The sequence below is a fragment of the Trachurus trachurus genome (assembly GCF_905171665.1).
Source record: "Trachurus trachurus genome assembly, chromosome: 9".
In the NCBI taxonomy this organism is placed as follows: Eukaryota; Metazoa; Chordata; class Actinopteri; order Carangiformes; family Carangidae; genus Trachurus; species Trachurus trachurus.
The window spans coordinates 8,979,927-9,002,737 of NC_139895.1; the positions used below are offsets into that span (position 1 = coordinate 8,979,927).

Sequence of the window (22,811 nt, forward strand, 5' to 3'; positions counted from 1 at the left end):
GCATAAAACTGAGTCTTTATCATGATGCAATTCAGCTGAATACAATCACTGGCCACTGGTATCTTATATTATTTATAGCAGATGTTTAAACAAACAAACAAACTTTTTTTTTTCATTAGATTATCTCTAAAATTGATTTATTGTATGACTGATAGTGATAATAATGACTCATGTCACATTAGTGGAAAGTGCCATCTGAAGTGATATTAGTGTGTTAAAAATTGTTGTTGAAATTTGGAAATTAAACACTGCAATTAGCTCATTAAATACTCACGAACATTCAGCCACTGTGTGATTATTAATCTCCATGACAAACTCTGATGAGACTAAACTTGGAAATTGAAAAGTAGTTTTTCTTTTGTTCTGTTAGTTGCTGAAACTATACAATTAAAAGACAAAACTGGTCTCAATCTATGTGATAATTAGCCTGCAACTATAGTATACTGCTACTGCTGAATCTAAAATGTTAAGGAAATAAAGTTAATACCATTGCTATTAATTCAAATAGACTACTCCAGGCAGTCTATCAAAAAAAAAAATGTGGCTGTTTTGCTACAGGTTTCAGGTGTATTCAATGTTAATACTATAATTTCCTATTTGCTGTGCTAAAATGACATATAATAATGAATGAATAATAATGACATTTTTATTGATCCCACGTGTGAGAAATTCACTTGCAACAGAAGTTTAGCCTACAGGACACCTGAAGAATCAAGGAATACAAATATAAAGACGTCACTATGTACGAATACATAGCCTAGGTTGAAACAAAATTTATGTTAGTCAATTATTTATCAAACACTTAATCCTCTTTCAAATGTAATTCTATTGTTTTCCCAGCAAGCTGCGCTGTTTCTAGACGTCTCCGTCTCCAAGTACTAGCAGCACAGACAGGTACAAACAGTTAATCAGAGACTCTTTAGAAACAGATGCGCACAAGTGGCTCTGAGCCGCCGACGCCCGACGTGCCTCGCAATGAATCATGGGAGCATTCCGCGCGGCGGATTAATCTCGCTCAGGGATACAGTAGTAAAACAAGTGTCCCATCTCCTCTTGTCACGTGCACAGTGTCTGGTAGTGCTCTGGAACGCTGACACACCGCTCAAACTCTCGCGAAATTAGCAACAGATTTAACAAAAAAAAAATAATACAAAAACCGAGCTATTTCCGGGTCAGGTGGTGGTGGTTGTGGAGGAGGACGAAACGAAAGACGAAAGGCGAAGTGACAACTACTGGAGGGAGAGGACTGGGACTAAAAAAAGACACTTGTCATCAGCCTGACTGACGGTTGTTTTGGGAGCCGTTGGCCGCAGCAGCTAACGCTAGCTAACTGTAACGTTAAGCTAGCCAAGCGTGACCGTTAACTGTTAACCGTTAACCCACCGCCTGGTCCGGTCACATGAAGCGGGTCTGACCCCAGGAGGAGGAGGAGGAGGAGGGAGGAGGAGGAGGATGGCGGAGAGGGATACGCTACCGGGAGATGCGCCGCTGTCGCCGGAGGTTTCAGAAAGTTCCGCCGGGAGACAAAACTCCTCCGATGAGAACGGACACACCACCGCCGCCGCCGCCGACAGCAGCCCGGACTCAGCCGAGACGCTGTCGCCGACGTCGGTGATTTACTTCAAGGAGGCGCTGAACTCCACCAACCTGAGGTTTGGGAACAACAAGGCTGCTGGGTCGGTGTCACTGTCACCCACTTCACTCCGACAGTATGACTTCAGGATCGAAAGGATCGAGTCCAAGCGCAGAAGTAAGTGCAGTGCACAGCACAACAATAAATAACTTTTTTTTTTTATTATTTTAAACGGCCTGGTGGTGGTGGGGATGAGTCGGTGAGCAGCTTAAACACCTTAATACTTAATGACACAGTGAACAACAACAAAAACAATGTGTGCCTAGTACTACAGCTAGCTTTGCTAACTAGCTGGCTGGTGTAGTTAGCTAACTTTGGAGTGAGTCAAAACAACTTAATAACACCCCACCTCCCTGTGGCTGAAGTCCTCTGCTGGTGACTACCTCAGCTGGTTTACAAAAACACCAACTCTCTTGTCAGCTGATCCTCGTTCAACATCATTCATTTCCTGTAGTAAATTGACTCAGGGAATGGAAACAAGGTGTGTGATTGATAAACTCATCTGCTTCCTGATGTTGTTATAGCTGGCCGTGGTAGGTTAATACTTATAACAAGTTTCCTTGTTCTCACACCCACGAGTTAAAGGTCCAGTGTGTAAAACGAGGGGGAAAACAGTGACATCTAGCACTCAGATTCTATTATTTATCTATTAAAGCAGAAGTAAGCGGAATGTTTGTGTTAATATAAGTCTTCAATAGTTTTATCTTCTGACAGCAATCACTTATCTAGAGTGTTTGGTCCGAAACACGGGTCTGTCAGTCACTCTGCTCTGCTGTAAGCCAGGAGAAAACTTTCCTTGTATCCTACAACCTTTATCCAATGAGGAGAGAGAACGGCATAAAGGGGCGGTCCTCTCTTTGTGTGCAGCCAAGGGATGCGCGTGAATGTGGTGACGTAGGGACGAGGGCGGGGACTGCTAACTCCATCGGCTGACAAGAAGTTAGCCAAAACGACCGGATCGCTTACTTCTGCTTTAAATTTATTGTCTGGTGAAACCCTTGAAACGTGCTCTCTGGTTGGCTGGATTTTCCAATCCGTACAAACATGGCGTTGCAAGATGGCGACACTCTCTAAGCAAGACCTTTGCTATATAAAAGAAGAATTATAAGCCTATGAAAACCAAACAGATTTTATTTTATAGCGATTATACACTTATACAAATATATTCATTGGTAGTACTGTATATTCAGATTTTGCCAATAAACCTTGACAAATATTACACACTGGACCTTTAAACTAACTTTGTTTTGCTTTCACATCTCCATTGTTTCACAAGAAGATGTAAGTACTGGGTATAGATGACTCCCATATCACATGCTTATTTATTTAGTTAACCTTCATTTATCCAGGTGAAAATATTCGAAACATTTCAAACATGTGTTTCCTGTAGGCTTGCAACAGTCATTTGATTATACCGTCTGTTGCTGCAACTATTTTGATGGTTATTTCATCGTTTTTGATTGATTAATCAACAGCTCATCATTACGATATTAGATAGTTTACCATATTAGACCCTCTACTGATATTTTTTGTAACAATGACTCCATTAACAGAAAGTAGTCTCCAGATTCATCACTTAGAAAAACACTAACCTGCCATTGTCAGTATGACTGCCAATGATAATTGAATATGAAATTAACCATTGTCTGGGATCTGGGTCAAACTACAGCTGTCTCTTCTTTGTCTTCAGCTGTGTAAGAGGTTGTCTTAGAATTAGTCCCTATTATACTGGATCATTTTATAAATTCATTAAAGCAGAAGTAAGTGATATATTTGTGTTAATATAAGTCTTAAATAGTTATATCTTCCGACAGCAATCACTTACATAGAGTGTTTGGACTGAAACACGGGTCTGTCAGTCACTCTGCTCTGCTCTGAGTCGAGGAGAAAACATTTATCGTATCCTACAGTTTTTATCCAATGAGGAGAGAGAACGGCATGCAGGGCTGTGTGTGCAGCCAAGGGACGCCGTGAATGTGGCGACGTAGGGACGAGGACTGTTATGGTGCGTTCAAGGAAACTCGTTTTTTCCGACCTGTGAAGTCGTACCAGTTCGATCTGGTACATAGACTGTACAAAAAGACGTACTGGTACGATTTCACGGGTCGGAAGTTACGAGTGGCCGTTATAGTGACTTTCACCGGTAAAACAGGTCGGAAAAACACGAGTGGGTTGCCTGGAACGCTACAAAGTCGTAAGTTGTGACTTGAAGCTGTAATTTATGATTTCAAAAGCCTGCCTGGAACGCAGCATTAGCGAAAACGACCGGATCACTCACAAAAAAAAAAATTTACGCTGGCTTTTTAAGTGTGTGGATTTGTTGCTTTTTTCTTATTGTTGTATTGAATATCTTGGAGATTGTGGTTATTGTTTTGGCAAACAATAATACTCCTTTTGATAGCAATTTTATCGGAAAATTACAATACACATTTAAGAAGTTTTATTTTGAAGATCTGAACACACTAAGATGTGCTGGTGTAAATGAACTTAGTTCTCTTTGGTTTAAATGCTGTGAAGGCCACTGGTATTTTCATGTTACTTACTGGCCAACGTATGCAATGAGCCCACCCCTGCCTGTGCTGGTCTTTAATAAGGATTAGATTTCCATAAATCTGTTGACATTCATCTGTGAAAGCAGAATAAATCTGATTAATGTATTTGACCTACAGTATTTCTTTTAAATTAAGTCAGCTAATCAAGTAGTAGTGGAAATCCTGTGATTATCCAGAGAGAGCTCTGACACAGCACTTTCTAACATTTGTGTAACACATGGTTTGCACAGCAGGACATGTATGACATTATAAAGCTTAAATACTGACTTTCCCTGTTCTTAAAGGGGACATATTATGGAAATATCACATTTTGAAGGGTCTTTAACATATGTCTGGGTGTTTACTTGCCTTCCGGCCCCCAAAATGTGGGAATTGACAAAAAAATCTGTACTTTCAGGCTCCCTGGGTTGAAGTCATGTGGCTTTTTTTTTTACAAGCTGTTCCCTCAGTTGTCTGACAATGATGTCATTAGTTTTTCGAACTTGCATAACACCACCCCTACCTGTGAGTACCGGTACCGGTAGAAGGGGCGGGGCCTGGTGAGCAGTGGCTCATTTGCATTTAAAGGGACAGGCACTGAAACCAGCCGTTCTGAACAGGGCTGTTTAGAGAGGATGAAAAGAGCTGTGATGTTTGATCCTTGGGGGATTTTGACCAAAGCATGTCACAGACATGTCTTTAAGACACCTGGGAACTATTTTAATTTGTGGAAAAATTAACTTAATACGTCTCCTTTAAGGCTGATAACTGCAATATTGTCGCATTTAACCCGACGTTAAGAGTCTTTGCAGTTTGACATATGTGTGTGTTTTTCTCGTCTCTACTGACACGTAACATCATCTGGCCTGTTGAAACTGTGGCAGAGTTTCTTGTCTGATTTCACATCACTTGGTTTTTCCCTCAGTGGAAATAATCAGTTACAACCCGGAGGACATTTGGCCCTGTTGCCCTTGGTGATCTCGCTGTGCTGCTGCAGCCTGTTCAATAATTGCTTTGTCAAATTACAGGCCTGTGTTTCAGGTCAGAGAGGAGGCAGTTGATGGATCAGTCCTCTCTGCTGCATCATTAGCATTGCTTGGTTTTCCTCTGGGGACCCCCCCTCAAACCCCCACCCCCCTCTCCTCTCCTCTCTTCTCCTCACCCTCTCTCTCCCTTTTTTTTTTTTTTTTTTACGCATGCACCATCTGCTCACGTGACAGTGTGTTGCTGTACCCAGCACTGACTGTCAGCCATCTTGGTCAACACCCACCCAGAGCAGCGTTCGTTCACTGCGGTGCACACAGGCAGACGGTCGGGCAGCCCCCCCAATCAGAGAGAGAGACCCGGTGCTGAGCTGAGCCGAGTGGAGAGCAGAGGAGAGGCTGTGTGCTCTCTTGCATTTTAAATCCCCAGTCTGCACAAAAGAGGGATAACAAGAGGTTGGAAAAGGAAAAAGCAGGAGGAGGAGGAGGTGGAGAAGGAAGAGAGAGCAGGAGCAGCCTTTCTCAAGACGGCAGCGTATTTTCCCTCAGTTGTAAAGCAGCAGCAGCAGCAGCAGGAAGAGGAGGAGAGAGGAGAAGGATGCAGGCGTAAAGAGGAGGAGAAGCAAACACCTGCTGTGGGGCCTGCGCTCCGTCTTGGCCCTTTTTCTCTTCATCTTTTGTCTTGATGCTGTTCTCATCTCATCCTGCCTGTGATTTCACCTCCTCTCTGGCCTGTTAATTAGCTTTTTATTGTATTTATTTGGAGGGGAGACGTCGAGGGGGGGCCTTCACTGGCTCCTGGAACAAAAAGCTACTACTACTGGTACGCCTTTTTTTTTTTTTTTTCCTGTCCCCTCGGTCGGTGGTGTTGGTTTTGCCTCACATCAGCTGAGTCATCATGTCTGATCTGACGCCTCAGAGCGAAACCCCGACCCCCACCACCGACAAGATCACGCAGGCCGCCCGCGAGACCATTTATCTCTGCAACTTTCGCGTGTCTGTCGATGGCGAGTGGCTCTGCCTCCGCGAGCTCAACGACATCTCCCTCACCCCCGACCCCGAGCCGGCGCATGAAGGTAACGTGACAGATTATTAGCTCAGCGTCTGAGGAGGAGGTGGTGTTGTGTGTGTGTGTGTGTTTTTTGTTGTTGTTGTTTTTTTTTAGTGTGGGCACAGTGGGATGTCTTGACTTGGGCGTGGTGGCAGCTCAATGTCCCCGCAGACGCTGCACGTTTCACCCAGTTAAACTGTGGTGGTGATGTTTCCAGGTTTTTTGAGCTGTGTCATGGTGGATTTCAGCCCAGACAGTTTTCATATCACTGAGAGTCACAGCAGCAGCAGCAGGATGACGCTGCTGGTAAATAAGGCTGGGGATGGGCAGCAACACAAACAACCAGGAAGTGCAGGCTGTTTGTGTCATGAGACATTTATTAGAGCTTGTTGGAAATCACACTGACAACTAGAGTCAATCTGATTTACAATATTCGATTTGCATGTTGTTTATGCACTTGTTTCCTTCCTCTCGCTGAGAGAATCTGAATTCACATGCAGCACATGCTCTGTTTTAAACAGATAAGTGTTGGCTGTGATGTGTATTGTTTTTTCTGAATGTGCCAGAGATCACAGTGTCGGCTGACTGGGAGCTGATCAATACAACAGATGCTGTTGTATCAGTGGAGAGACTTCCTCATCTGTTGCCACGCCTTCTCTCCGTCCACACCAAGGCAGCTCGGCCCGTCCAGTTTCCATGAGAAATGGAGGCAGTTGAGACTTTTCCCAGACTGCAGCAACAGCACCACAGCTGATTTACTGTCCACGCTGGTGTAATGATGTAACAGACACTCTTGTGTGACTTTTGTTTTTCAAGTTAGCCAAGGGATGATCAGCATTTCATTCATCACTTGGCAGTTACCATTTAATTGTTGCTGAAACTGATATTACCGCATTTCGGGCTTTAACATCATGACAATTGCTTTTTTTGTGTGTAAATGGATTCTTCTATTGAAAGGGAGAATCTGTTTTTAGATTTGCATAAAACAACAAAAACAGGAGGGCTTATTGTTATTATTACATTACTATTTATTCCAGCTTTGACCTTTTGTTCTCATTGGAAACGTTTATGTTGAAGGAACTGAGGCGTTGAGGTCCATATAGTAAAAATGTGTATGTTCATGTGGTGTTTTATTATTAATCAGGTCCAGGTTCTACATCAATACTGTGAAAGTATCAAAGCCTTAAAAACCACCCGTCAGGACTTCCTGTAACTTTATGATGTCACAAGAAAGCAGGCACCAAGCTCCGCCCACCTGGAGGTTTTGGTTTTTCTGAGTGTTTTATTCTGAAATCTGCTCCATTTTTTATTGGATCACTCAGAAAACAGTCAGTCCAATCAGAAAAGAGACTCAGAGCCTCCTCTCTTCTGATTGGCTGACACCGGAGAAGCTGAGAGAGAAGATGGAAAGATACTGAGATGTTTTTTTGGTTCTTAAAACCACAAATCTATCTTATCACAGATCAACACTTTAACGGAAACACAGCGGAAAGAGAAAACATTCAACCTAATTTAGCACATTATCATCACTGCACATCTAGTAACGCAGTAAGGCTGTGATATTGTTGCATTTTGTAACAGAACCGAAAATAGAAAAGTTCCCACTGGTTAACTGCTGAATCTAATGTTGCAGGAAAAAGTTCTCTATTAAAGTCAAAGCTGATAATCTCGATGGAAACTGTCAGTATATAAAATCTCCATCTCCTCCACCAAAGTCAGATATATGAATGTTTAATCATGTCAACTAAAAGCCCCTTTAATGTCTGTGATGTACTGTAACTTACATAAATAATGGATTAGGCACACATGTACAGACGGCTCATGTAACTAACTGCATTAGGTGTGGTCAAATCTTTGTTTCAGCTTAACATTACCAATCAGTTTGGTTTGGTTTTATTTATACATTGCTAGCTTTACAGTGTAAGGTTAAGAGAGAGAAACCAAACGACAGTTCCCGTTTCATATTAAAGGCTACTTTGCATTTTGTCCTGTGTTTTCACATTACATTTGGATACAGAAGGGAACATGAGCCAGACCCAAAATAGTTTTATTTTCCTCTGACAGGTCTTGATAAGTTTAGCTCCTCCTGACTCATCCTTGCTGCTGAATCAGCATCTGTGTCATTATTACAGAAACTTTTAAAAATCTGTTTTTGTCTCTTTTTTTGTGTTTTTTTTTTTTTTTTTTTAGATCCCAAGGATCCCATCGCAATCGAAAGGCTTAACTTGATGAACATGGCCAAACTGAGCATCAAGGGCCTGATCGAGTCGGCTCTCAACCTGGGACGCACACTCGACTCTGACTATGCACCGCTCCAGCAGTTCTTTGTCGTGATGGAGCACTGTCTTAAACATGGGCTGAAAAGTACGTATCACACACACAGACACACACACTCACACTGTCGTCTCCTCAAAACCTCATGATCTGTGGCTCTTACACATCTGTGATATCTAAAAAACAGAACACATGTAATATCCACAGTTATAGTTGTCAAGAAGAAAAATACGCACTTATTTTTATCCAGACACTAACATCATCCAACTAAGAAGACAAAAAGATGACAAATTTACTTATTAGATGTTCTCTATTGAGTGTTTATTTTTGTCTCTTCTGTACTAAAATAGTTTCTGCTGCTTATTGAAGTCCACAGTGATGACTCACTGACCCCATTTCCTTAAAACTAAAGTCCGACTGTGTCTGAACCATCAGCTAAGAAGACCTTCCTGGGCCAGAACAAGTCGTTCTGGGGGGCGTTGGAGCTGGTGGAGAAGCTGACGCCCGAGGCCGGAGAGATCACTGCCAGCGTCAAAGACCTGCCCGGCCTCAAGTGAGTCTGTGCTGTCTCCTGGAAGAGGGAGGACACATTTCACATATCAAGTCATATCTTTAACATTTTAATATCCCTGACATTCTATGGAGGAGGTTCCCATCTGTACCATATCGATATCTGAGTAACGCTGTGAAGGAACTTCTGTAAATTTTGCACAAACATTCACTACGACTCAAGGATGAGCTGATTTGTTTTGGGGCTACACAAAATCACCTACAACGATATCAAGAGTAAGATTTGTTACAAATGATCACTAATGCTGCGTTCAAGACAACTCGCAAGTAACCGAGAAGTTTGTCGTATTGTGGCTGATTAGCTGAACACGAAAATATGCAGCAGCAAGCAGATCACAATGCATGAAAACATCGACTTATAACTTTTTGTTATGATTTTATTCTTACAGTTGACGATGAGGGCGCCATGTTTTGTTGTCGGAATATCAGAGCTCTGAGATTGAAAGTCGTAGGGATTTTTGACTTTTGGTTGTCACATGGAGCTGCGTCGAAGTCGCAGTTATTTATTTAAAAGGCGACACAGAGTTATGTTTTTTTTTTTTTTTTTTTTACATTTTATTGTTGTAGTTGTTGGGTTTCCTGTGTGTTAACGTCCGACCTCCTTCTTCGATCACAGAACTCCTCTGGGCAGAGGGCGCGCCTGGTTACGACTCGCCCTGATGCAGAAGAAGCTCTCTGACTACATGAAGACCATCATCAACAGAAAGGACCTGCTCAGGTGCGTCTGAAATGAAACATGACTGATTGTTTTTTCTTTTTCCATTGAGTATAATTTAGTTTTAAAGTAATTTAGGAGATGTTTCACCAGAATGAAATGGACAAGATCTTTACTAAAATTAAAATTAGATCATATTTAGCAATCATGTTTGAATTTGATAACCCATCCGTCACTTTTTCTACCTTTTACACTTTGGAAGAACTGACAAAAATGTCATATAAATCTCAGTGACTGTAGGCCTTACTGTATATTCCCCAACTAGTTTCCCTTTCATCATTAACTGGTTCGACTGGTATTTGATTATATTATCAGCTATGAAAAGGTCTTAACATGTCTGAAATGAAGACGTGAACTGGTGTTTTCTCTGCAGTGAGTTCTATGAGCCCAATGCGTTGATGATGGAGGAGGAAGGCGCCGTCATCGCCGGGCTGCTCGTCGGCCTCAACGTCATTGATGCCAATCTGTGTATGAAGGGAGAGGACCTGGACTCACAGGTTGGTCCCATTTCACTTTCACTTCCACTAATCTGTATGATAATTGTATGCAGTGCTGCTGACATGGGCTCACAATTGTTTACTCATCTATAATCTTGTGCTTTTCAAGTTGAATGAGCACAGGAAGTAAGGGAGGGGCCCGACACTGATGCCAGTTTGTTTTGGTGTTAAAACTTCAGTCTTTTTTAAACATTTTGAGATTAGAGGCAGAATATCTCCCGTACAAACTAAAGTAATCGGAGAAGGTTGAACCATTTAGTCCGTTTTCATACACCATTAAATTCATCACAAGTGCAGTTCTTATACAAGCAAACACCTCCCCAGACTTACCCAGAAATCTCTGCTTCATGCTCGATTAGTTGTCTATTCAGGAACGAGGCCAGAGTCACCGTGAGGACGGGCAGGCTGCCAGTTTGTCCTCATCGGTATAATGAAGTGAAACCTCCTCCACTGTACAAACCTCATGTTTAATCTGAGTCTGTGCTGAAGACTTGGGACCTGCTGACCTCTGTGTCTGGTTTCTGTCGCCATTGATTTTTTTATTTTTTATTTTTTATAACCTTTTCTTCTTAAACGCTCTCTCCAGGTCGGGGTGATTGATTTCTCCATGTACCTTAAAGATGGCGGACACAGTAGTAAGAGTGCAGAGGGGTGAGTGCTGCTGATTTGCGCGTGTGGTTTTCTGAAGTTGCCGTGCACTGAGCTCTCTGGGCCACCGTATTTTCCTTATTATCAAAGTGACAGAATACAATTGGACGTTTTTAAGGCAGCCGCAGTCAATGACGGTGTGTAGCGCCACATTATAACGCTGCATTATGTAATAATCTGCCACATTTTGTAATAAAATTCTTGAACGTGTTACATAATGAACCAAATTATTACATTTTCTTTGTAAAAAGAAAAGGGCAACAACTGTATTTTGTATTAACTGATGCAATATGTAACAATTTATTATAAAGTGCGGCAAGAATTTTATTATAAAATGTGGCAGCTTATTACAAAATGCTGCGCTATTACATAATAAGGTGAAAATGTCTTACATATTACATAATGTGACGCTACACGGTGGCTAATGGCTAATGGCTAACAACATGCTTGTTTCGTGCGGTGATGCTGCAGCCAGTGTCTTCTCTTCCCTCTTCTTCATCCTCCTCTCTCTGCTCCTCCAGCGACGGACAGATCACAGCCATCCTGGACCAGAAGAATTACGTGGAGGAGCTGAACAGACATTTAAGGTCGGTCCGACTCTCTTCGCCTCCGTTCAGCAGCTCCTCCAGCTCCATGACTAAAAAAAAGTTTGTCGATTCTTGTGTCTGTTACAGTGCGTCGGTAAACAACCTCCAAGCCAAGGTGGACGCTCTGGAGAAGTCCAACACAAAGTTAACAGAGGAGGTGAGAGGAGGATTCGCTCCTGCAGAAGAATTTAGTCTCAAAATGTGTGCGACAACTCTTTTTTTTATTAACAGAACTGTTTTTGTTAACTTTTGTCTTCACAGCTCGCGGTTGCAAATAACAGGATCATCACTTTACAAGAAGACGTGGAGAGAGTAAAAGAGGAGAGTTCATATCAGCTGGAGTCCAGAAAGGTGAACAAATCAATACAAGACTGGAGTCAATGTTTGATAACATCAGATATTGATATTGATTTTCTTCCTTTTCTTTTGTTATCATATGAAATATAATGATACAGTAACAGCCTAACTGGGGCTTCTGGTGATTCCACTGACTGTATTGATAGATCAGTTTAATTATAGTCCGGTAAATGGTGTCAGTTTGATATAGTCTAGTCTTGTTGGTGTTGTATCAACAAACATTTCTCTGTCTTTGCTGGAAGAAAGCAAGAAATTTGAATCTCTAAATCACACAAAGCAGCAGTTTAAGAGGAAATTAGGCATTTCAGATATTATGTATAACTTACAGACCATATGGGACACTTTTCCTTAACACATTGATTTTACTTGTTAGAAGAATAAGAGAAAGAGAAAAGATTCCCCATTAGAAATGATTCAGAGACGATACCATAACAATGTGTCGCTCCCTCACACTGTTTATCAGCAGGGTGAGTCAGGATTATATCTGTGATGAAACATGTTTCTGTTTGTCTTATCACACGTGTTCCTGTTTCCTTCAGGCCTTAAGAAGCGACTCGGCAGCGGACGGACAAGCGCTGGGCGAAACACGCAAGCAGCTCAAAGAGGAAACTCTGCTGCGATTGGTGCGTTAAGGCTCCTAATTCTCAATCAGTCACAAACGGTGTTTATTTTTTGGGGTTGTGAAGTGTCTGAAGTTGGAGCTGATGTGTGTCTGTGCAGGATGTGGAGAAGGAGCTGGAGGTGCAGATCGGGATGAAGCAGGAGATGGAGCTGTCCATGAAGATGCTGGAGAAAGACGTCTGTGAGAAGCAGGACGCTCTGGTGGAGCTGAGGCAGCAGCTGGACGACCTGCGCACCATCAACCAGCAGCTCAGCCACAAGTCACAGGTACAGCTCCACATCTGGCCTGCACCAGGGCCCAGTTGTTCAAAAGTAATCTGATTGGATTTTGGATGATGGATTGGATCAAGTCTTGAAAATGGGTTGTTCGAAAACTAAAAAAAACAGATTCTGAGATCGGATCAGATCCAAGTCAATCTTGGTTTTAGTCTGGATCAAACCCTCCGAATGTGTTGTTCAAAACTTTTTAGTAGGATTGGGAAAACTTTGATCCAAAAATCAGTATTATTCTGTTCCCAGCACTTTGGTGGATTCAGGGTGGATTTCAGGAACAAAATATCATTTAAATTCCATTCAAATTTGTCAAATACACAACATTGATAATGTAGTATATACACACATTGATATTTTACACCTGATTTTTAAGCCATTACAGTGATACAGTAAATAAAGTACAATTTTGATTATTCCATAAATAAAGAACTTTACCCCAACTACTGGATTTGAAAATTTAAATTTGAATTTTGAAGTTTGCATTTGAAACACATTCACAATGTATTTGACTAATGTACTGTAGGTATATTTGTTTGTTTTTATTTATTTGTTGTAGGTCAGATAAAGTCTGGCTGTTCAAACGTCATTGAAAAACAAAAAAACAGCAAAGAAAACCATACTTGGATAAATACACTCTACCTGTTTTTTACAGACCTACTGTTGTAGCCTTCAATCAGTGTGATATACAGTCTCATTTAGAGCACTCATTATGCAGATTTGGTAATCTTGAATCTGAACAACTGCGATAAAAGTAAGACGGATTACATGATCCTGGATAGCAAAACAATGGATTTCAAAATCCGGATAACTTTGATCCAGATTACACCTTTTGAACAACTGGGCCCTGGCGTTCAGCAATGATATTTCTACTACATTCTTCATCACAGTGTCACTTTTCTGTTTAGTTTTCTCACCAATAAAAAAAATAAATCCTGACTAAACGTGGCTCGTCCTCTTCAGAGTGCGGATGCCAGCTCCAAACAGAAGAGTGACATCATCGTTCGCCTGGAGGAGAAAATCAACCAGATGTCAGGGACTGTAAAACAGCTGGAGAGCAGGTGAGCTCACACACAACAACAGCAGTAAAATCATGAACACAGATTTGGGTTTTGCATCGTTAATCACTTACCTGAAACGATCTCTTGTCGTTTTCCCTCTTCACTTTCATGATCATTATTTTTTCCTCTATCGTTGATTTGTCCTTTTTTTTTTTATTATTATTATTTTTATAATAAATCAGTGAGAAACATTTGGTGAAGCAGGCCAGAAACCTGAACTCAGCAGCAGGGAAGCTGATCCAGCTGCAGCAGTAGCCGAGCCCCTCTGCTCCTTGACCGCTTTCATAAACCCTCCCCTCTGATACAAACATACAACCCTGCCTAATATAGAAATAACCAAACTAGGATGTTGATCTTTTTTCTGTACGATGCTCCTTTGTTGTTGAAAATAAAATTGAAAAAACAAAAAACAAAAAAACATCTTCCCACGACCTCCTGCAGTGAATCTCCAGCATCAGCTTTGAGTAGTGTGGACTGAATCGATCCTTTTAGCAGCCCCCCCCCCCTTGATCCTTGTGTTTTCCGACAGATGTGGTCGCCACATCAGGGTTCTTCTTTCATTTGGTCGGCATTTCTTAAAAATAAATCCCCATTAATGCTTTTCTTTCTTTGTGGCAAAGGTCAGAACAGTAGAAAAGTCCACTGGGAGGGTTTTAAGATGATGATTTATGTGCCAATGGACACATGTTGGATATTTGGGGGTGGTAGTGGACTCGCTGTAATGTAACTCTGAAGAACTGAACCACTACCCGAGACTGTGACTGTGCTTGAAACATCCTCAACCAAAAAAGAAAAACAAACAGACTGACAGGAAAAAATAAAAAAATAAAAACAACAGAACAAAACAGAGAGACAGAATCTGAACTGATATTTCCAAGAGCGTTGTTATCATTTGCTGATCCACATTCGCAGTGTGTGTCGCAGCAGGCCAGGACAGGACAGGAGCAGGATAAAGTCAGACGAAGAGGGCAAAATTAATTTATTAATTTTGAATTGTATGTGAACATAACATTGGTGTAAACTGTAGTAATCATTAGGCTAATAAAATAATAAACAAAAAACAGCCTGCTTCATCTTCTTTGGCTAAAGTCTCTCCGTTGCTCTCACTGAGTTTTACTCTCTTTTTTTTTTTTTTTTTTCTTAGCTTCAAAATGTTTTGTTTTGTTTTGTTTTTTTCTGTCCAACCATGTTCCTTTCCATTAAGTTATCATTTTGCCATAAGTTTTGTGTTAACCCACTCACCCCACACCAGATCCAAACAGGCTGAGAAAGAGAGGGATCTGGCTGTCGAGGCCAACCGGCTCTTCAAACAGGAGTTTGGAGATAAGATTGAGAGTCTGCAGGAGGAGGTGGAGCAGCTGAGGAAACACAGGTAAAGTCTCAACATGAGAAAGTGTCAAGTGCGTGTTTAATTGTTTACAGAGAAAACTACTGATATTCTGTGATTCTGTTATTGTCACCAAATTCCATTCTATGTCTTAATCGGCGTATAGTTATGTTAAATCTTCATTTGCTTCTATTTTGAAATATTCATCGTCTCAGTGTAGTTTTCCACTCCTCTATCAGGTTCTCTCTGGAGCTCTGGTAACAACAGGTCGGTGTCAGCCAATCAGAAGAGAGGAGGCTCTGAGCTTCTCTTCTGATTGGCTGACTGTTTAATGAGCGATCCAATAAACAATAGAGCAGATGATTTCAGAATGAAACACTCAGAGAAACTAAATCCTTTAAAGTGTTGGATGGTGGGTCCAGGTGGTGAGGAGGCGGGGCTTTGGGTGACTGCGTTGTTGTGACATCACAAAGTGACAGGAAGTCCTGACAGCTGGTTTTAAGGCTCAGTTTCTGAATACAGGCTGTGTGCATTTCTCTGTGGACTGAGGCTTTGATACTTTCACACTATTAATATAGAACCTAGAGCTGCTTTATAATCACACTACACATGGACATCTACCTTTATACTGTATGGAGCTTTACAAACATCTACCTTTATACTGTATGGAGCTTTAATACACACATCTACCTTTATACTGTATGGAGCTATATTCTGTCCTGTTTGAGTAACGGTTACAAGAAACTGCAGATTTATGAGCTGTTTTAAAAAAAATTTAAGTCCTCAGTAGGAACCAATGTGCTTGTGGCCACAGTGTCGTTAACACTAAAAAAGATAAGCCAAAGCAGTAGTTAGTTTTTACTCTTTTCATGGAGTTTGTTGACAATAATAACCCAAACAAACGTGCTAATCTCCTCCAGTATCCTGTAAACTGCTGTATCACTGTCGGGTTAATTGTGATTTCTGGAGCTTCCTGCCTGTGTTGTTATTGTGAGTGCAGCTGTTAAACAAAATTAAGCCTCTGCACCTCCCACGGCTCCGACAGCTCCTGTCGTGAAGATGATGCTAATACCGGGGTCAAAGAGTTTATTCATGGCTTCACTGAGAAGGATAAACATTAACTGTGACGTTAGAGCTCAAACCTTCCCACCTCCTCCTCCTCCTTCTTCTTCAGCTGCCGGGATGCCGCAGGAAAATGTCTCACACTCATTTTCTCTTTCACTCCAAAAATCCTCACATGTAATTTTCTTTTTAAAGGCTGCGGAAATAAAAGATTGAAACTCCTGCATACAGAACATTTTCAGCTGTTTGTCAGCTATCAAAATTAACAAGTTGAGCTAATTTGTCCTTTAAAATAAATACATCCTGTTCGAATGAAATTCAAAAACGTATGACATCATTGTCAGACAACTGAGGGAACAGCTCGTAAAAACCACAAGGATTTCAACCCAGGAAAATTACAGATTTCTTTGTCAATTCTCACATTTTGGGGTTAGGCAAGACAAACAAATACCAAATATATGTTAAAGAGCCTTCAAAAAGTGATATTTCCATAATATATATTTCCCCTTTAATGGCAGAATATTGTTCCTACAGAAACCAGAAATGATCAGCTGCTTACTCGATTAATCAGTGGACATAAAATTAATTGGTTTGATAATTGATTTATCAAGATTTAATCATGGAGAAACGTCACAACTTTTTATTTATAAACTGAAAAATCGACTGAATTTTAAAGAAAATATAATGTAATATGGACTAAAACTGTACAAATGAAAACTAGAGGCTGACACAACCCCTGTGCAACACGAAGGTCACATGACGGAGAAGAGAGGACCCGTCACAGCTCCGCTAATTTGGATTTAACCAAATTATGTATCACATGGAGTGAGCCATATGGGGTCCCTGGTGGTCTAATAAATGAGTTAACGGAGCTCACGATGCATTTTTTTCCCCTGCGTTTTCAGTGTAAATTATTTCGTTTTTCAGGTCGACTCTGGAGCAGGAGCTGAGACGAGAGCGAAGGAACGAGCATCATCATCATCATCATCATCAACCGAGCAGCAGCAGCAGCGGCGGTGGGTCCAGACAGTCCAGTACTCCACCTCGGAGGGAGCGGAGACACGAGGAGAACGTCCCCAGAGTGAGTCTGCCTGTCAGCTGCTTTCAGTCTGATGATGAAGAAGAAGAAGAAGAGTTGGTTAGAGGAGCTGTGGACGCGATGTTTGATGTTTTGTCTTTGTCCGGCAGCAGCTCCCAGAATCCCCCTCGGTGAAGAGAGAGTTGGACCAGGCGCTCAGCGGACAGGAGGACAAAACCAGTCTGAGCTCCAGTCTGTGAGTCTCAAGAAATTTATTTAGCCATTTTGTGCACAGTAGGGATGTCACGATGACTTGTTTCCAATATTAATCGCGGTATTAAGCACCACAATTAATTGATCGTAAAGATTCCTAAATACCGTCACTTTCCGAAAAAGATTATGTCTGAACCATATTGGCGCAAAAGTAAAGGTGAATGCACAGATACTGGTCCATTTATCTAAAGTAACACTGAATTTGTAGGAATTTAAATGTTTGCGTGTCATTTGTCTTTTTAAAAAAATGATTAAAATAAACGTAAACATTTGGTATAGATGACGATTAATGACTTAAATATTTCAAACAATTCCCCCCTGGGATTAATATCTAGTCCTTTATGTAATTATAATTTGACTATATTTGATTTTACACATTCATAGTGTTGTGAAATTTATTGATGCATAATAATCGTGATAATCGTAATACCGTGATTATTTCTCTGACAATAATCGAACCAAGAAAATCTATAATCGTGACATCCCTAGTGCACAGCAAGCTGGGTACAATAGGAATTCTTGTGCGGAGTTCCTCCCAGGTCTGAGTTAAAAGATTGTTAAAAAGTTTAAAAGACTTGTTAAAGCAGATATCAGTGGAATGTTTTTGTTAATATAAGTCCTAAATAGTCCTATTTTCCGTCAGCAATCACTTACATGAAGTAAGTAAGCGTGAAGCTGATATCTGCTTTAAAAATAGTGAGTCAAGACAAAAGTAAATAAGGAAAAACATTACAAACAATTCAACAGAAGTCTGAGACACATCTGTGGTGTGAAGAGAGAAAATCTTGACTTTTACACGTCTCTGTTCTCGTCCCCTCAGGTCTTTGTCTCATCATGAGGACGAACAGGTGAGGACGTCACCTTAAATGAATTATACATGAACTTAAAAAAAAAAAGATGAATGGGTCACGACGAGCAATGGGACACACACACACCGAGCTAAACGTCAGAGCTGCTGTCACTTTCACTTAAATAGAGTGTGTCTTTATTAGATCAATAACTCATCTCTGATTGGTCCTCGGCAGGACGAGTCCTTCGTGGAGATCAGTCATCCCTCCATGTGCACGATGTGTGAACAGGACGACTCGCTCCTCAAGACAAAGGTACAAACATGAAGGAAACGCACGCTCGTCTCAAGTATGTTGAATTCCTACATTTTAACTCTCAGATACAAACACAAACTGCCGCTTAATTTTAAAATGCAGCGAAGCTAATTGGAATTTATTTTTAAGAGTTTTTTCCTGCACCATCGACTTGAGATCAGTCCTTCAGCCTGGTCAGGGTATCCGCGGGGTCTTAAAAAGTCTAAAAAAGTCAAAAATTTGAAAATCTGAATTTTAGGCCTTAAAATGTCTTAAATTTGTTGAATTATCGTGTTCAAGTCTTAAATAATTTTAGACAGGTCTTACATTTTCTTATGCCCACCATGGGCGAGCATTTCACTCGCATTTGCCCCTAAAAAAATACATGTGTGAACCGGGAAAATCACAAAAAAGAAAGATCACAACCTGCGATCGTTCAAAAACTACAAATCCCACAATTCTCTGGCCTCAACGCACCAATAACAGTAGTTGCGTGTAAGTAAGGGAGAGCCCTCCAGAGCTGTAGGTGAGAAGAGGAAACAACGCCACACTGGTCCTGTTATGTTGTCCGTTCACACCGAATTTTCGCTTTGTGTCCGGTGAACACACCGTCACGTGTCGTTTATTCATTACGTCCGCGGTGTAAAAGGCCGTAATGCAAAGACGCAGTTAGGCACGCCAGGCGACGCAATACACAAGATTTTTTTTGGCGACGGGACCATCGCGTCTTCGTCTATTTCATCGTGTTTGGTGGGAACAACGCCCCTTAGCCGTGGTATAATGAGCATATACTGCGGCCTGTCGTGATATATTGCTTAAATATATAGGGGTGACCAATTTATTTACTTCATGTGTCAAATATTGTGTTGGTCATAATACAGAACAGGTTGTGGCTCGTGTCTGTTGATTAAAGAAGTTGAAATATTTCCATGTTTGTCTATTCTGGGTCACATTAGAAGTCATCACATTTCAGGCCAAAGGTGAAGTGTTGGTGTTTTTACTGTTCTCCAATGTAAAAATGGGTCACGTTTGACCCTTAACATTATTCAAGGCTTAAAGCCATCTGCCTGTTGGTTGCCAGTGAATTAAATAAATAATGTGTTACATAAACATTTTTAATTTCACTCCCCAATTTCTTTTTGTGCCCCCAAATAGTTCACTTTAGGCGTGCTCCTTGGAAAAAATTTTATGGTAGAGCCCTCGCTACCGCAAATGCTCCTGTGACACTTCATTGTGCTTTATTGAATGTATTTTCAACTACAAACAAGCCTAACACGCAACTTATATATTGCAATCAATTTCTAGTTTTGTGACTCCGCATTTCTTTTGTACGTTTTTTATTTGTCATGATAGGTCTTAAATTTCATCCATAATGGTCTTAAAAGGTCTTAAAAAGTCTTAAATTTGAGCTGGTGAAACCTGCAGAGACCCTGCTGGTTCTCTCGTATAGAGGTTAATAGACATTGCACCTTTCAAAGGCAGATTTGATAATAAGAAGAAAAAGACGATTAATCGGTTGATTCCCCACAAGAAAGCACTGAAACAGGCCACACAGCTCAGTCGGAGTCAGATGGCGCTTTTCCACTAGCGCGGCACGGCAATGTGATAAACAAAAAGAAGTGTTCAAAAAGGAGAAGGGTGAAGCTCATGCTTATCTGGTCTAAAACTATACACTACTGAACCAACACCAACCCTTTCCTCTTTTCCTGAAAATATATTACACATTTTCTGAAACTGTATAATAGATCTGTTTCCTTTGATTTCCTCATTCAACCTGTTCCACAAAATGAGATGCACACACATTTGTACAGGCATTTAATGATATTTTCCTCTCAGGTTATACCCATCTTCTCTGTTAATGGATAAGTGTCATAGATGATTCTTTGCTTTGTGTGTACAACTAATGTAGCAGTTCTGAACTAAACCAGTATCACGTTTCTGTTTATAATCCTGTGCGTCTCCCTGTCTCTCTGCAGAAACAGTGTAAGAACTGCAGCGGTGTTTTCTGTGAGAGCTGCGTGTCCAACGAGCTGCCGCTACCTTCCTCCATCCTCCCCGAGACCGTGTGCACGGCCTGCTACTCCCTGCTGCTGCAGCAGTACGCCTCCACGCCCACATGAGCCACGACCGCACGACGTGGAAACCGGAAAGCGGAGGCATTGATTTGTAAAACTGGCAAAAAAACAACAACAACAAAAAAAGCTAATAATGCACTTTTTGACTTCACGGCTTCAAACGTGGTGAAGGACCTGAGGATGTTTTTTAAAATCCTTTTTTTAAGTCGGCAGTGTCCAAATGTGCAGAGCTGAGGAGCGTGTGCAGGTTTTTATTTTAGCCAAATTCTATCGTGGTCATAAACCCTCTCTCCTGTTTGAAAGTGTGTGTTGAGCTGCCGTGGTATTATTTCTATTTCCTTTTTTTTTTTTTTTTCTACATAGAAACCTGCACTGACGCAGCTAAAAATGGCACAAAAAGGAATCATCTCATTTGTGTTAAAAAAGAAAAACTGCCTCTCCACAGTGTCCACTGAGTGGATTTAAGTTAAACTGACAATATTTGATATTTTTAACCTCAGTTTTAAAAGACGGGGGGAAAAAAAGGAAAAACTGGATTTTTCACATTTGTTTTATTTAAATAGAAAACAAAAATATCATCATGGTGACCAGTTAATGATCGAACATGGCACCACATTCAGGGGAAAACTGACAAAAATCAGTCTTTATAAACACTTCAGACCAAATACAGTGACGTGAAAACACAGAGGATGTCGCGGTTTAAAGCTTTTTACACAATAGACATTTATTGGACAAATGTTTATTTCAGTCAAATGAGTTTTCGCTGTAACACAGAAAGTTAAGACTGTAAGTATTTAGGTTACATCACAATGTTATGATAATGAAAATACTCCATTAAATAAGCATTATATTATATATATATACAGTATATATAGTCTCTTATCACAGTGTGGATGTGTTCAGAGTGTCGGGGCGATGGGTCGGTCAACAGGTCGTTTGCTTTTCTCGGTGAGAATAAAAGATGTTAGTTTAGCTTAGCTTAGCATAAACACTGGAAACAAAGGGAAACCGTTAGCATGATTCTGAAGCAGAACCAATAAACACCTGGTTAAACATGTGGTTTAATTTGTATAAAAAACCAAAGTGAGGATTCATTAATATAATATTATATAACATTAATTAATTCATATATTAACAAACACGTGTTAATTAGTGAGTTGTGTTTACAGTCTGTTTACAGTGTTTATGCTATGCTAAGCTAACCACATCAGAACTGGATCTGTGTGTTAAATCATTTCTTTTCTCCCAGAGTATCTCGACTCGACCCTCCCCCCCTCCCCCAGTTTACAAAGCTGAACACAGTGGGTGTGAAAACCTTCCTCCTCTGTTGCTGGCATTAACACAGAACTCACTGCAGAAACTCTGGTTTCTCTTTAGTATGAACAGTTGCGGCATTTAGGTTTTATAGTCTGGATCTTCTAACCTTCTCTCTGGGCATCGTAACATTTTACAGCACTTTGACATGACTCGGCTCTGTCTCTCTAAAGCAGCTGCTTTTATGTTTTTGTTGATTTTTCATGATAAAGAAGTAGAATCTCGTTGAAGCTGATTAACATGTGATATGAAATGCTTTGTAGATCAACAATAAACTTTTATTCAATTTTACAAACACGTGTTTGAATCTGGATTTTTTTTTTTTTTTACACCTTCCTGATGATTGTTTGGTTTCAGTTGATCTTTTAATTCCTGAAACTAAAAACATTTTACACTCGGTGTTGTTCTCAGTTCCTTTGAGTTTGTGTGTGGACAGTTCACTTCTACAGAGCCACATGTTCATTTTTATTGTAGAAATTTGACTTTAAATCATCTCTGAGATTCAACCAACTTCCTGATGAAACAAAAACAACAAAAACAAACAAACAACAAAAAAACAAACAAACAACAAAAACAAACAAACTTTTAAAGTATTCAGTCCAAGTGGCATAAAACTTGACATTTTGCTCACATAATCACTGTTTTCATTTGACATTTCAGTCCTGACTGTGAAACCAATATCAGGTTTCACAGTCAGAGTGAAAGTTTCCACAGTTCTGCAGAAACATTTCACTTCTCTTCTCTCAGTTTCACTCAGTTACAACACAAAAGCTTTTATACGCCTTAGATTGTTTTATTATCTTTTATTACTATCCTTCATATCCTTCATAGTTTTTTTCCTGCAGTTATCTCTTTATCTCAT

General features: G+C 40.6%; 1 protein-coding gene across 3 annotated transcripts; it reads left to right on the forward strand.

Moving 5' to 3' along the window:
* Window positions 1-1,085: 1,085 nt before the first annotated feature.
* On the forward strand, window positions 1,086-22,234 carry rufy3 (RUN and FYVE domain containing 3). Of its 3 annotated transcripts, none has more exons than XM_083979436.1 (18): window positions 1,086-1,750; window positions 8,389-8,562; window positions 8,908-9,025; window positions 9,659-9,760; window positions 10,131-10,254; window positions 10,841-10,905; window positions 11,424-11,489; window positions 11,577-11,646; window positions 11,751-11,840; window positions 12,386-12,469; window positions 12,567-12,734; window positions 13,701-13,798; window positions 15,051-15,170; window positions 17,115-17,268; window positions 17,376-17,461; window positions 18,299-18,326; window positions 18,504-18,581; window positions 20,537-22,234. In XM_083979436.1, the coding sequence occupies exons 1-18, from the start codon at window positions 1,453-1,455 to the stop codon at window positions 20,678-20,680; spliced, it is 2,067 nt and encodes a 688-aa protein (XP_083835562.1). In that variant the 5' UTR covers window positions 1,086-1,452; the 3' UTR covers window positions 20,681-22,234. The 3 variants fall into 3 exon arrangements, with proteins under 3 accessions (XP_083835562.1, XP_083835563.1, XP_083835564.1); XM_083979437.1 differs by having other exon boundaries at window positions 17,379-17,461; XM_083979438.1 differs by having other exon boundaries at window positions 18,504-18,615; window positions 20,537-20,676.
* The last annotated feature ends 577 nt before the right edge of the window (window positions 22,235-22,811 follow it).

Bases quoted from the DNA above. Each gene is read 5' to 3' on its own strand.
- rufy3 (XM_083979436.1), top strand. From the start codon at position 1,453: ATGGCGGAGAGGGATACGCTACCGGGAGATGCGCCGCTGTCGCCGGAG. The intron at 8,563-8,907 runs GTACGTATCACA...CTGAACCATCAG, and splicing joins TCTTAAACATGGGCTGAAAA to CTAAGAAGACCTTCCTGGGC. The intron at 18,582-20,536 runs GTACAAACATGA...GTCTCTCTGCAG, and splicing joins ACTCGCTCCTCAAGACAAAG to AAACAGTGTAAGAACTGCAG.